This window comes from Bombus terrestris, chromosome 2 (assembly GCF_910591885.1).
Source record: "Bombus terrestris chromosome 2, iyBomTerr1.2, whole genome shotgun sequence".
Taxonomy (NCBI): Eukaryota; Metazoa; Arthropoda; class Insecta; order Hymenoptera; family Apidae; genus Bombus; species Bombus terrestris.
The window spans coordinates 17,719,845-17,733,101 of NC_063270.1; the positions used below are offsets into that span (position 1 = coordinate 17,719,845).

At 37.9% G+C, this 13,257-nt stretch overlaps 1 protein-coding gene across 10 annotated transcripts in view; it reads right to left on the reverse strand.

Annotated features, from left to right (window-relative positions):
• LOC100643756 overlaps positions 1-13,257 on the reverse strand; it is a 269,723-nt gene that overhangs the window by 82,359 nt on the left and 174,107 nt on the right. For all 10 annotated transcript variants that reach the window (XM_048413828.1, XM_012320389.3, XM_048413823.1 and 7 more), the window contains exon 7: positions 6,051-6,216. In XM_048413828.1, the coding sequence (XP_048269785.1) occupies positions 6,051-6,216 (166 nt within the window). The remainder of the gene's footprint in view (positions 1-6,050; positions 6,217-13,257) is intronic.

Below are 13,257 nucleotides of genomic sequence, written 5' to 3' on the forward strand. Positions count from 1 at the left end.
CGAGGATATTCTACTATAGTTCGTAGTTGAGATTAAAGGAAAATTGGGTCGGATTAACTATTCTTTTTTATGGATTTATTTTTGTGGGTTTATATCTTCCTCTGTTGAATTTCATTTATTCGAAACGCGTGTATTGCAGCGAAATTTTAATTAATTGATTAGATTTTGGTTGCTTCGGTCGAATAAGAAAGTTTGTTTATTACTTCACTTTACTTTATTATTTCATCTGGTAAAGAATTTTACATATCAGTTAAATAAACTCGAGTCCCTGTTATTTCAACGAAAGGTGATAGCGATGAGAATACAAAATTCAGTTATTGTGAACTATTTGCTCTTCGAAAAATGTTTCAGGAAAATGAGGTTACGTTATGTGGACATTTTTATAGGTGTGGTAATGTTTGAAGGTAAAGTAAGTTATAGTTTGCAGCCTTGATGCTTTTTACGGTTAACGCATGTGATACAAGTTGGAAAATTTTGAAAAGGCAAATATTTGTTTTAGTTGTTCATAATAGCGAAATAGAAACGTGTACATAATTTCGTTACAGAGGAGAAAATAGTAGGATCTTTGTAAAAGGAAGTCGATCGATTACAGTCGTTAACCTAGTTTTGCTTTTGCATAGGTATGTCGAGAAGGTTCGCGGCTCAAAGTCACAGGATCCTCAGCGGAAAACGTGTCGCTGGGTAATTATCGTTACTCGTGTGCACCGTTCTCGAGCCAGTTAATGTTAATAGACAACCTGTGCACCATTACAACTTTCCTAATTAGCCAACCACATTCTTTTTCACGCGTTTGTTGAAATTCTGTTAATTTCGTAGTTATCGTTCCACGCTAACAAGTCTGCCACGTGTTTATTCGGACGAATATTTGCATTCTATCTGTTGAAATTATCGAAATATCATAAGCAAAATTTTCCGGAAAATTTTAATAAACGCTTCGCCGTTGTTCGATGGTGATAGCGAATATTTATGCATTTTCCATAGATCCACATTTTAAAATACAATTCCGCTTCATCCCCAGTCGCAATCGACAGTTTTCGCGTTGTTTTACAAAATGTCGGAAAAACTGGTAATTTCCTATGGAATCTCCATGCAACGATATTGTTGGCGAATTAGTATCCAGCTGTTAGAAATTTCCATGCAGACTCGAGTAAAGCGAGCGACCGCCAGCGTATACGATTAATCGTTATTTAAAATTGCAGTCGCAACCGCAGTCGTTGGTTGTCCGTTTGTTCCTTTTTTTTTTGTCATTTTCACGACGATATTTCGCTCGTTTCAATTAGCGTGTCGCGGGAAAAAGTTGTCCAGTCAGCGAGTTATTGCGGAGAAGTTTAAGACAATCGTGGCTCAGAGCGAGTCGAAACTTCCGTTCAGCTTTTTCGTGCAATTTTTGCCGTGCCGCTAAACGATGAAACAATCACCGTATCCGTTTTCATGGAATAACATTCGTTTGTTAGAGTGTTTCAGTAGAATGGCGATGAAACGTAGAATAGTGCGTGAGATTATTTAGAATTTCCATCACGTTGCACAGAGGAAAATAAGTTCCGTCCTCTGGGATTCTTCCGACTTGTCACATGTCGTTGTTTGTCTTGCTGGGAAATCAAAATGGATTGCATATTCTATGAGAATTTATTACCACGAGGATGAAAGGGGAGCGAAGGTCTCATAAATATTCCAGTGTATTGGGGCTACAATGTGTTATCTGATTATTGGCTCTCTTTTTGTATAATAAGACAATCTTCTCCTTTTCGTTTTTTTCAACGTTGCTGCGACCTTTGAAGCATCTAAGAATCTTTCTATCGCTAGAAACTTCTTAAACTTGAAGGGAGAGTAAAAGAATTCTTATTTATCCGTAGATTCTCGCTTAAATATTTCACGTACGAAAGCTTTTTTTAAACATTAAGAATCTTTTTGTTTGTTTAAATAAGAACGACATAGAAAACAACAAGGTTAATATATGGTGTGTATGTTTGTATGTATGGTGGCATGTTTCTGACGTTGATTCTTCACGAGAGAGATTGAAGAAAAAAATCAACTGAATTTTAAGCGACAAAGAGATACCAGAGCAGAAAAAGGAAACGTGCGAACGACATCGAGCTCTTCATTGACTTTTCAGTTTGAAATGATATTCTGTGGATGAAATAGTGAAAGCTGACTTCGAACATATGCAGGTCGAGTAAAATTCGCATACGTTCGAAGTTGAACGATTTTGCGGGTTATCCTGCTGCTTCTGGAATCAAAATGCGGTCGGATTTAGATCCTCGTACTACATCCAGAATGATCAAACAGACTGTTTCCACTAAAATATTTTCCGTCAATTGCTAACCATTCTTTCATCTTCTATCGTCAGAAAAAATTAATTTTTATGTCAGTACATCTCAATTAAATGGGATTTTCACATAGAATGCAAAGCTCTAAAAATGTTTCTGTCTGTGTTTTACTTGAATCACATTATCGGGATAGTAAATATTGGAAATAATATTTATTCATTTATGCCGACAAAATTGTTGTTAACGACTTGTTACATCCTGTATTTGTTATAAATTCAAAAATATTGTAGATTTGTAATTAAGATTATCGAAGATTTATAATCAACAATAACCAATATGTCAACTTACTATGATATATAGGTATAAGAAAAAATTTCATACAACGTGCAGTTGATTACTGTCGATGCAAAAGTATATCATTCTAAAAGATAGTAAAGAAATTTTATTATAGTAACTACTTGTAACATACTACTTTCCAAGCAGCTTCAAGTTTTTTAGAGCTGAAGAAATTAAAAGCACGAGAATTAAGAACACATTCAGAATGTTCGCCATAAGAATATTTCGATTAAAATATCAATTATACGATTTAAAATTTCCGTGAAAAGCTTCGAACGGATCACAGGCTGGTTTTCAATTGCTTTGTCCGTCACAAGGATGAATGGCGCGATGCTGGAGAAAGTGAAGGGGAACACGGAACAGAAAGACGGAACGCGTGTTCGCGTTTCAAAGAAGAGGGAAGTGCTTGGTGTACTTTTGACGTCTGCCCCTCGTATGGAAGTACTTTCCAGCAGCCGGCGCAGTAAAAAACTAGTCACTGGCAATGAAGAAGGCGAAAAAGCGCCGCACTGCTTGCATGTACCGTGATTATTTTCCCCTTTTCTCCCTCTTTCCACTCCTCTCTCGCTTTCGAGTCACCGTACAGAAATTACGAATCATTCTTTGTCGAGTTCTTCGTTCACGAGACGCGTTCTTTCAACGCCTTAAACGAATTAAACGTCGCCTTTTCATCCTAGATTTAGCTAATTATAACGCTGTCTATGTTTGCATAGCAGAGTCCATAGCATTGAAAAAGCTCAGCGTTCTAAGAACGATAATGCAATGATACGATACTTGAAGAATTGGTTTATCTACATGATAGGTTGTTAGGAATTCAGAGAAAAATTCAGAGAAATAATTTCTCGAATTTTATATTGCGATGGACGAAAATATTGACACAGACCACTTTTTCTTCTCTACAACTCGAATCTGCTTTATAATCATTGAAACGTTATGCTTTGCTAAAAATAGTCCATTACATATTTTTTAGTATTTGTCTCCTCTATACGGCAATTTAACAATAATGAGTTATAATGTATTTTAACCCTAGACTCAAAGATATATATTTTACAGAAATATTCGTGCGAAGGAAATTCCACATAAGGAAATGTGTTGTCGATACTTTTGAGTTTCGTCACTGTCCGTAATAATCTACTTATGTTTTCAAGAAATTCACATCAATCATTAAACGGTACCGCGATAACATCGATCATGCTACGAAGTCTATAATTCACCGCTAATGCGTGTCTAAATAGGTACTTTCCGGCAAACCGTAGGATTAACAGATACTGGGGAAGCAGTTTCCATTAATTTCGATGGATCGACAGATTGCACGTGACTATAATCCGATGTATCATTGATCTAGGTTAAGAAGCAACGTATACATTGTTAACGAGCTGAGACACAGCGTTTCATAGGGGAGACAGTATGTGGTGATTTGATAGTCCCTCTTTGGGTTGCGCGACAGTCAGCGCGAAGATTTCCTGCGCGTATCTTCCATTCGGATTACCATACATACACGTACACGCGTACACTTGGCTGTGGAGGATAATGGACTGAAGTTACAGCTCGTGGTAAATTGTCGAAGTTCGAAAACAAGCGGTAACGAGAACCGAGAAACGATGCTTTATACATATTCAGCGTGTAATGAAATACGAAACTAGTTAAGAGTACGCACGCGAGCAGCTTCGTGATGCATACTACCTTTGCTGTTTCGTGATTATAATAGAAAGCAGGACGCCCGTCAGATTCTATAATACCATTCGTTGCACCAAAAACTAGTCCGATGTTATCGAAATTTGGTTTATTATTATTTTTCAATAGGAAACCTGATGTGCAATTTAGAAAAGATTTAGAACTGGTCTTCAAAACTGATAAACAACCGACTATTCTCTGTCGTTCTTTCGAATTTTGTATTTGAAATTGATTACCTGTTAACGAGAATCTTTATCGTCAATTTGTTTAATAGTCGAACTCAATACGTTTCCATTACACCCTGAACGTGATTTTGACGAAGACGCGTGGAAATGTAGAAAAGCCTAGAGTCCAGTTTATTGGATTAAAAAAATTTGACAACGGTAGAAAATTGATAAAAATATAAAATCGAGCTTCCTATTTTTGAAGAAATGTGTAGCACTATCAAGGCTGATGCAAGTGAACATATTTTTTCTCTTCAGAATATACTCTTCGACCTTCAACGCACACTACATGTACTGTCTTAATAGAACATACGTCGCGTGATACTAAATTAAAAATCATGCTCTCAAAAATGCCTTTCCTTTCAGCAACAGCTATTCCACCAACGATTTCTCAAATTTTTTCTTTCCTATTTCAATCCAATTAAACGCAACGGAACAAAGAAGGAAAAATGTTTCGCCATCCAAACAAACACAGGCAAACACCTCATAAAGGAGAAACTACCCTCGATTTCAAAAGCATTCCCGTAAAGTAAACGCGAGTGAGTAAATGTGGAAACCGTTCGAGGGATAGGCAAGAAAGACGAACTGGCTCGAGGGGCTCGGAGATAACTCGATACACCGAATAACAGGAGTTTCGCGCGTGTTTCTTTCCGCTCGAGGGGATGATTCGACCAGTGATGAGGTGCCTGGCTGCGGCTCGTCGACGATGCAGCTGAACGAGAACGTATTATCAAACCCTGTTGTCGCGGAGCTTCACAAAAGGTCTGCAACCCCTTGTAAGCACGAAAAACGCTCGTATTGACTCGCGACAATTCTATAGACTTGAATTTCGGCGGAACGCTTTCGAGTCCGTCGTCTCATCAGAGGTTTGCATGAGGCCTCTCACACGACGTTCGAAATTGGTTTCGTTGTCGACTGACGTTAAAAGGTACAGCTTGTACGCGGCGAGAGGGGCTACCACTCGACGCAAGACGCTTCCAGCCGTATCTCTGCGAACGAGTGGTTGTTATTTAAATATTTGCGAACGTGTTGAATACCAGGAACCACCGTTCCGTGACTGGAAATCTTATTTGCTTGAAATTATGGCGTCATGTGAAACTCGCTGCCCGATAGTGATAGTATTTTCAAAATTCTTCCTGTACGATTTGTTCTATTTTTAATGTCAGAAAAGTTGTAAGCTGTTAAGTGGTATGTAAATAGGACTATGAATAAAAAATGTTTTTTGTAGTATGTTTATTGTAATGTGCGATAATCAAGATTTTTTAATCACTTAGAATCTAATGCATTAAATAAACGTCATTCAAGTATCGTTCTTCTTGCTGTCGAAATTAAGTGAACGATATGATACGTAGCAAGGAAGAATATAAAATACGTTAGAAAATTTATTATACTAATTTGGTTTGTCAAATTATCCTAAGTGATTAAAAGATGTAATTAGATAACATTGGCTTCTTTCATTAGATAGAAGTATTTACTGTCGTTTGTGAGGATGTGAAAAGAGTAAGAGGATAAATGAGTGCAATGAAAAACACTGAATAGGCGTACTCACTTTTCAGGCAGAAGCACGGCGGTGAAGTTAATCGCGATGGACATCCGTGGGCCGGAAGTAATCGAGTAGAGACACCGGATGTTCGGAGGATACAGACCAGGATATCCAGGGCTCGCTAACACGCATCCGTTCAGGCAATCGGTATCCTTGTAATACCAGTCACACTCTAAAAGCACATAAAAACGTTTATGACAGCCTTACGAGAATAGAAGATTGCATTTTTTTGGTTTCTCGATCAAACCTAATTACAGGCATACGTAAATATAATCACGTACGTATATAATTATGTTCTTTAATGCTTTCACACTTTCGGAAACTCATTATGTTTCTCAATTGAAAATTGCGCAAGATTTATTTGTCAAGTTTCGAAGATCAACAATGTCCAAGACTAAACACTATACGAAATGCTTCATGAATCTTCTCAAACCTTTCATTATATTTAAAGATATGAAGAAAGAAGTGTAATTTAAAAAATATATTCGGAAATGAAAGAAATCCCGAAACCGCGAACGTATTAATCATACCTAACGTCGACGGAATGTTTTTTTTATCAATTTTTCGTGACTTCGTTTACACGACTTTTTGTTTGTTAATTTTTCCGAATTTCGTTTCCTCGACTTCGTTTAATGGAAACTCTGTCGCGACGAAAATTCGAGGCGAGAGGGAAGATAAAAAAGCCAGGGATGCGGCGGGTCAGACATTCAATTAAAATCCGCGAAACACGGTTAGAAACGTCGCAGAGTATTCGCTGTAAATTTCCCCGTATGCCAATATCAGTTCGCGATTTAATCGCGCTGCCTCGCGCCCAACGGCGCTCGCACGGTGTACGGACATTACGGGAAAGTTATGGAGCGGGGCTGGCGCAGTTCGACGCCCATCGATAGTTCAAGTGCGCCACGATGATTGAGGAAAAACGAAGAGTCCGCGTGAAAAACGACGCTCGATCGTTGAACGTGAATCGCGATATTGCAAACTAAACGTGATACGGCGGTAAAAAAATTTCAAACCCGCTTCGATACTTTGCGTTGCAGAACGGAAATTGTGTTGTTAAAGCAGTTGTTACAATTTTACCTGTGATTTCTGCATTTCAAAATCTGAGCGTCCTTGCTTAATAACTTACTAATTAACAGCATTAGCAAAATGACAAGTTAAAAATTGCAGATCACAAACTTTTTCTTTGCGATTTCACAATTTTCTGACGAATAGGATAATCAAATAATTTGTAAATCTTCATGCTTACAAAATTTCATATTGTTTTATTGTTAAACTTGCTGTTATTGCGTAAGGGTATTTATTAATTCTGGTAACTTGTAATTAGTCGCTTGTAAAATTTCACAAATAATATTAGTTCAATTGTGTGGGAGGTTCCTGAAAATAACTTTGATCTTTATATCGACGATTTTATTTATCATAATCAATAATTATTCTTTTGATAGTTATTTTTATTATTAAAATTGATTCGTAAAAGAAAGAATAAGCTAAATTGCGATGTCAGGGAGCGAGGTCACATAATAGCGAGCAAATTTAAGAGCTACTTTCGAACAATGCACGTGGATCCACACTGCTAGAGAAGAGGTTCAGCAACGGGACGCTAAAACGAATAGTGTCTGACAAACGAATCGTGTGACTGGACGTAGTGGTATATTTACGAATCGGCTTCCAGCTGTACATTTTCTCTTTTCGAATGTAAAGTGCGAGACATGTGGCAGCGTTTATAATCTCATGTACAAACGAAGTTGAAAATAGGAAGCAACATAATTCTAAACGAAAACATTCTTTCGATTGAAATTTGGAAGATTCGAATCAGTTGAATTTATGGTATTTGTCAAACATTAATTCAATACTGGCACTGTCAATCTGTTGTTAACGTTAGAATAAAACCTAAGAAATAACAAATTGGGACCCTGTTTAACGCAATAAATATTCACTAATCCTATGCTAACCTATTATGAACATTAATACAATAGTAGAGTAACTTGAAAAAAATTAATATTTAAAACAATCATTTTATAAATTTTTAGGATCTTAGGAATTTATTTCGTAATTATCTGGTTTTATTTACCTTTTCATCGTGCGCTTCTTATGACGTGAAACCAATAAAGATCAAGAAATATGTTCATGCCTTGCATGATAAAAGATAACAGAAGAGATTCACGATGGAAATCTATGAGACATATTCGCGCAATAAAAAGAGAAGTCATTTTCTTTTTATTTATGCCACTATCAATGACAAGGGACGGTATGTCTTCTGACAAAGCAGGTTAAAAGCATAGTGCACCGTGACGCCACCGATTCGTACTACATCCTGCCAGCTTGAATTAGAATCTCTACGAGGCGAGACGATATTTTCTGGCGCGAAGCAGGCGGTGGCGCGCCACCTTCTTCGCCTTTTTCCTCCGACACGGCGTCGGAGGATGACGGCGTATAGTTGTTGCACTTGTTCGTCCTATTTGCCTCCATGTTTTTTGTTTAGTTTTATATATCCGGAGGATGCAATTGTCATAATGGGTGGACCCATTAGAGTTAGGACGGGACCAATCCACGGGCGCCAAAGCTTCTCTGAATATATATAATGGCTTCTGCGTCCTCGAGACCTTTTTTTTCTACCTTGTCTTTTAGCATATTTTTTCGCGCTCGAGCTCACCCTTTCGGCTTCCTGCACTGAATTCTGCTCGTTCTTTTTCCACCTAATTGCTCGCGTCCGAAGTCGCTTAATTCCGTTCCTTTCTCCGTTTTTTCCTCCAACCTGTATTTTCTCTACCTTCTTTCTCCCTCGTTTTTTTTCTCTCACTCGTCACAGTTGAACACATCATCGTAATTAAATGGACTTCCCGCGTTTACCTTTACACTTATGCTCTCGCACATGCGCAAGATCATCGTAAAAATCACTAAATAAATTAATACCAGCACGAATATTCTATCCTGATTCCATAATTTTATGATGCGATAACTTATGCTTCGATATTTTACCGAGTGTTGATAATATTGTACACCGTGAACCGGTTGCATATGTTTTAACGAAACAGTTTCTCTTCTTTTGTAACAATGCTGTTTTCTTAACCAAAGTATTTAATGAAATGTTTTAGCGTAAGAAAGGTACTGTTCGTGGCCAAATTCTCGTGCTGAACAGACGTGTTAATTAAAATACCACGAGTCGATTCGTTTGCTCAAACGAGCACAGTTTTCAAGAAAATTGGAATAAGAGAAAGAGAAAGCGAGGAACAGGGGCGTTAGGCAAATATTTGCACAGAGAGAAAAGTTTTCTCCAACTTTCAAATACAGAGCGTAAATTTTTTTGTATAACAATAGGTCTATTTATTAAATTCAAAAGAATCTGTTATATCTTCTCCGAAATGCATTTTAATCAACGGTTGAAGGAAGCCAAACGAATAATCCTTTTATCTCGTCTGGAAAGAATGAAAACCTTGCCGCAGAGGAGAAGATTAAAGGGATAAACCTGCTATTAAATATACTTTTATATATTGATTTTTTTATAACCATGCCCTTAAAAGAACGAATTAAAGCCATCCGAGTCAGTAATTTATTACCTTTATATTTCGTGTCTGATCTAGTGTGTTCGATCTATACTACTGTGCCTGTGATATCTATTATTATTGACTGATACTACTTACAATCAACAATTTCTGCCATAAAATATTATTCATAACATTATTAAAAATCTAATAATTCTCACTGTTTAAATAGTAACATTTAACGTTTACTGTCTATAAAAAAGTATACATTGAAAAGTTTCAGGTCTGCCATTACTTTAACCTACACTGCTGTGTCAGCTGTACGCTATTATTCACTTCTACTATTTGTACACTACCTGCAAGATGTATCATAAGAAGATATTTACAGCGCTCTAATTAAAATGTAATAATTCTCGTCATTCAAATAGCGATACCTACAGTCTATTGCATAGAAAATTTATTTAAAAAACGGAAAAAGGAAGAAAATAGCTTCAGTACTCGTTGCACATGTTTCGATCGTTATTTGTTCCTTTTCAAAAGTTACCAAAAATCTGGGTTAAAAGTGCAAACGGTAAAAGAGTGAAACTAATAATAAAAGGAGGAAAAAGACGGTCCACGTTCCGGCACGCAAACAAATCAATATAATTGAATAAAGTCAATTTACTTCGGCAACCATCGCGATTTTTCTTTCGTTTTGTTTTGTTTTTCAATTCGATCGTTCCCTCGTTTTAGCCACGTTCGCGTTATAACCGGTATAGGTTGCACAAACTGGCGAAACGTTTTCGATTTCGCCTACTTTGCAAACGTTTGCCAGGTCATCCGGAAGACAGAATGTAAACCGAATGTATACATCGAGATTCTATATATCCATATATTCGAACAAGTTTTCTCTCTTCCCTGTAGCTGTCGCTCTGTTGGCATGCAAACAGTTCGATGGCGAAAGGATCGAACGCGAAGTTTGTTTTTTCGCAACACGTCATATTTACCATAACACATAGCGACACTGCAAATGGACTGTGTCATCAATATTCAACATCGTTTCGTCTAATGATAACGTTTTGAAGAGAATTACGCGATATCAGCGTGCAAATTTTTTTTTAACTTTCATATTGTATTTCTAGTGTTAAATATTCATACGCTCGTTTATTTTCAGCTTAAAGATATAAAAACACGAGAAAAATCCAGTCGTTCAAATATTATTCTATTTTTATTTTGCCATTCTTATTTCGTCGTATAAAAAAATTTAAACATTGTTTTTTAAGGGTTACTATTATCGAATTACGTTTTTGTTTTTTGTTTTCGTTTTTACGTGGAATGAAATTGGCTTCGCTTGGTGAAAACATAGAAAAATATCGAAATATGAAAATAGAGTTTATACGGAAATTAAAGTTACGATAAACAAACGAATACCCTTCTATATATTTTTGGAATTCTTTATCGACGGAAGTGTTACCGCCAAATTTGCAAACAGGGAACTGAAATCTGACAAATGCCACGATGCGGCACCCTCTTAGGGATGACGGTAGGGAAGAGAGAAAGTGGCGGAGCATTTACGCAGCAGCCTGTCGAAGAATCGTGTGTTGCAGGAGAAATATATTCCCGGCGAGCTTCTGGAGGAAGTAGCGTGAATGTGATAGCTGTAGAATGTTCTTGAGATGAAGTTATGGGCCGCTTAAGAAAGCAATAAACCGTACACTTTCCTATTCGCATGCTATTCCTTTATAGTATAATTTGTGCTACTTTGATATATACATTTCATACAACATTTCCCGCATAACGTATTTTTTAAAATACGTCACAATTTTGTTTCTTTCTCTACCTCTGTTTTTAACAAGAAATTACAGTCTGACGCTGAAAACCAGCGTGTATCACATTGAAATATATCCATCGAGCATCTGAAGTCTCTCAGACAAATTGGCAGACACGACGAGAGGATCGCATACGTAAAACTCGACGATTGATTTGTTTGTCAATCGGTCGACGGTTCGTTTTTCTTCCGAGTGGCTGGTTACCCTTCCCTGACACGTTTTTCTCGTATATCTCAACCCCGAGATGTGACGTAGCCTCTTGGAAAACATTCTGATTTAGCAAATGATCTTTCACTTCTACAAGAACGGTTTGACGACCGACTGACTTATACTGGTGCGACACTCACGCCTCTCCATGCGAGCCGCGTTGAAATATCACTGTGGAATCATCGACCTCTTCCACTTCTCTAAGAATGTCTCTCTTTGTACGATTTCTCCCGCTGGAACGAGGGAAACGGAATCCCCCTGGATTAAATCGAAAGAAGCGGAACGAAAAGACAAAAGGGGGCAAAAACGGATTTATACGATGGCGGGAAGAAGAAGGAGAAAGTGAGGCGAGACCGAACGATTGATCTGTTTGTCAAGCGACCGCGACATTTTCGTTCGTTTCTTCTCTTCATTCTCACATCTTCGACTTTCCTATTCTCTGTCTCCTTTCGCTTCTTTTCGTTCACGAACCTCGATAAAGCCAGGCCACACGATGGTTGTCAAAAAAAAAAAAAAAAAGAAGGAGAACGAGGAACAAAAAGTAAAAGAAAAGGGAATTCATCCTGTGGGTGGAGTCACGTCGACGTCCGGAATCGTACGTCTCGCGCATATGGAAGGCCCCAGGCTTTCTCCCAGGGATAATCGAGAATCGTTGTCGTCTCTCGTTATACGTGGACCGGCGTTCCCTATGTACGGGGTGGGTTAAGAGAAGAGGGGGATGGGAAGAGCTTTCACCCCGGACCACCGCTTTTACCACCGCGCGGATTCATCCGCCTCTACCTTTCTTATTGCTACTCCGCCACCGGTAAAACGACCGCTCTACCACGCTGCACACCGTCGTTCCCTTCATTCCGCCTCGTCTCTACCTTCCTATCGATACACTCGCTAGTACCCCAGGCAGCGTGCCGTTGCCCGTTGTAAAGGAAACCTTAAATCCGTTCCTTGGAAACGTATGACGCGACCAACGAAATAGCTCGGTGTACACGTGCATCGTGTTTGTACGTGTACGAATAATACGCGGTGATTCAGACTTACTTTTATCAGTACTGAGACTTCTTCTATATACTTGTTACTGCTGCTTCGAGGATATCGAGAAAGTTATATACTCGTTTCTTTATTCTTTGCGAGGACATTATCGTTGCCATTTCTTCGTATCACGTACAGATTGATGATAGTTAGAAATTGCTTTGTGGATATTACGATGTTTCTTACTGTGTTAGCTTTCGCTGGGATGATATAACAAAGATATAGATTCTTGTTAGTTACTTTCTTCACGATATTTATCTTCGCAGTTCGGAATTCTTATGCGAATGACTGGACTGCGAATTTTTATCCATTGATAGAAGATTTGAAGATAGCAAAATCCAGGGAATGCATATACGCGAACATACGTAAAGTAATCTAAGTAGGGTACTCGGTATAATATTTACTGGACGAAACAGATCTCTGCTTACGTTTTGTTTCTTTGGTCATATTCGTAAAGATACGAATTTGCATAAATATCAGCAGCCTGCTGTTACGACAGTGTAATTAAATTGAAATAACGCACAAGAATGTGTCGTTCGTAACATTAGAGTAAAAATCCTGAGAATTCTCAAAACTCTTGTATAAACGATTGGAATTTCAGATATCGTTTATGTCCTGTTTCAATTTTTGGTGCTAGTTAACGCGTTCTCTTTACTTTTTTGTTCTTTTCCCTTGGAGATACTAAATGAAGTC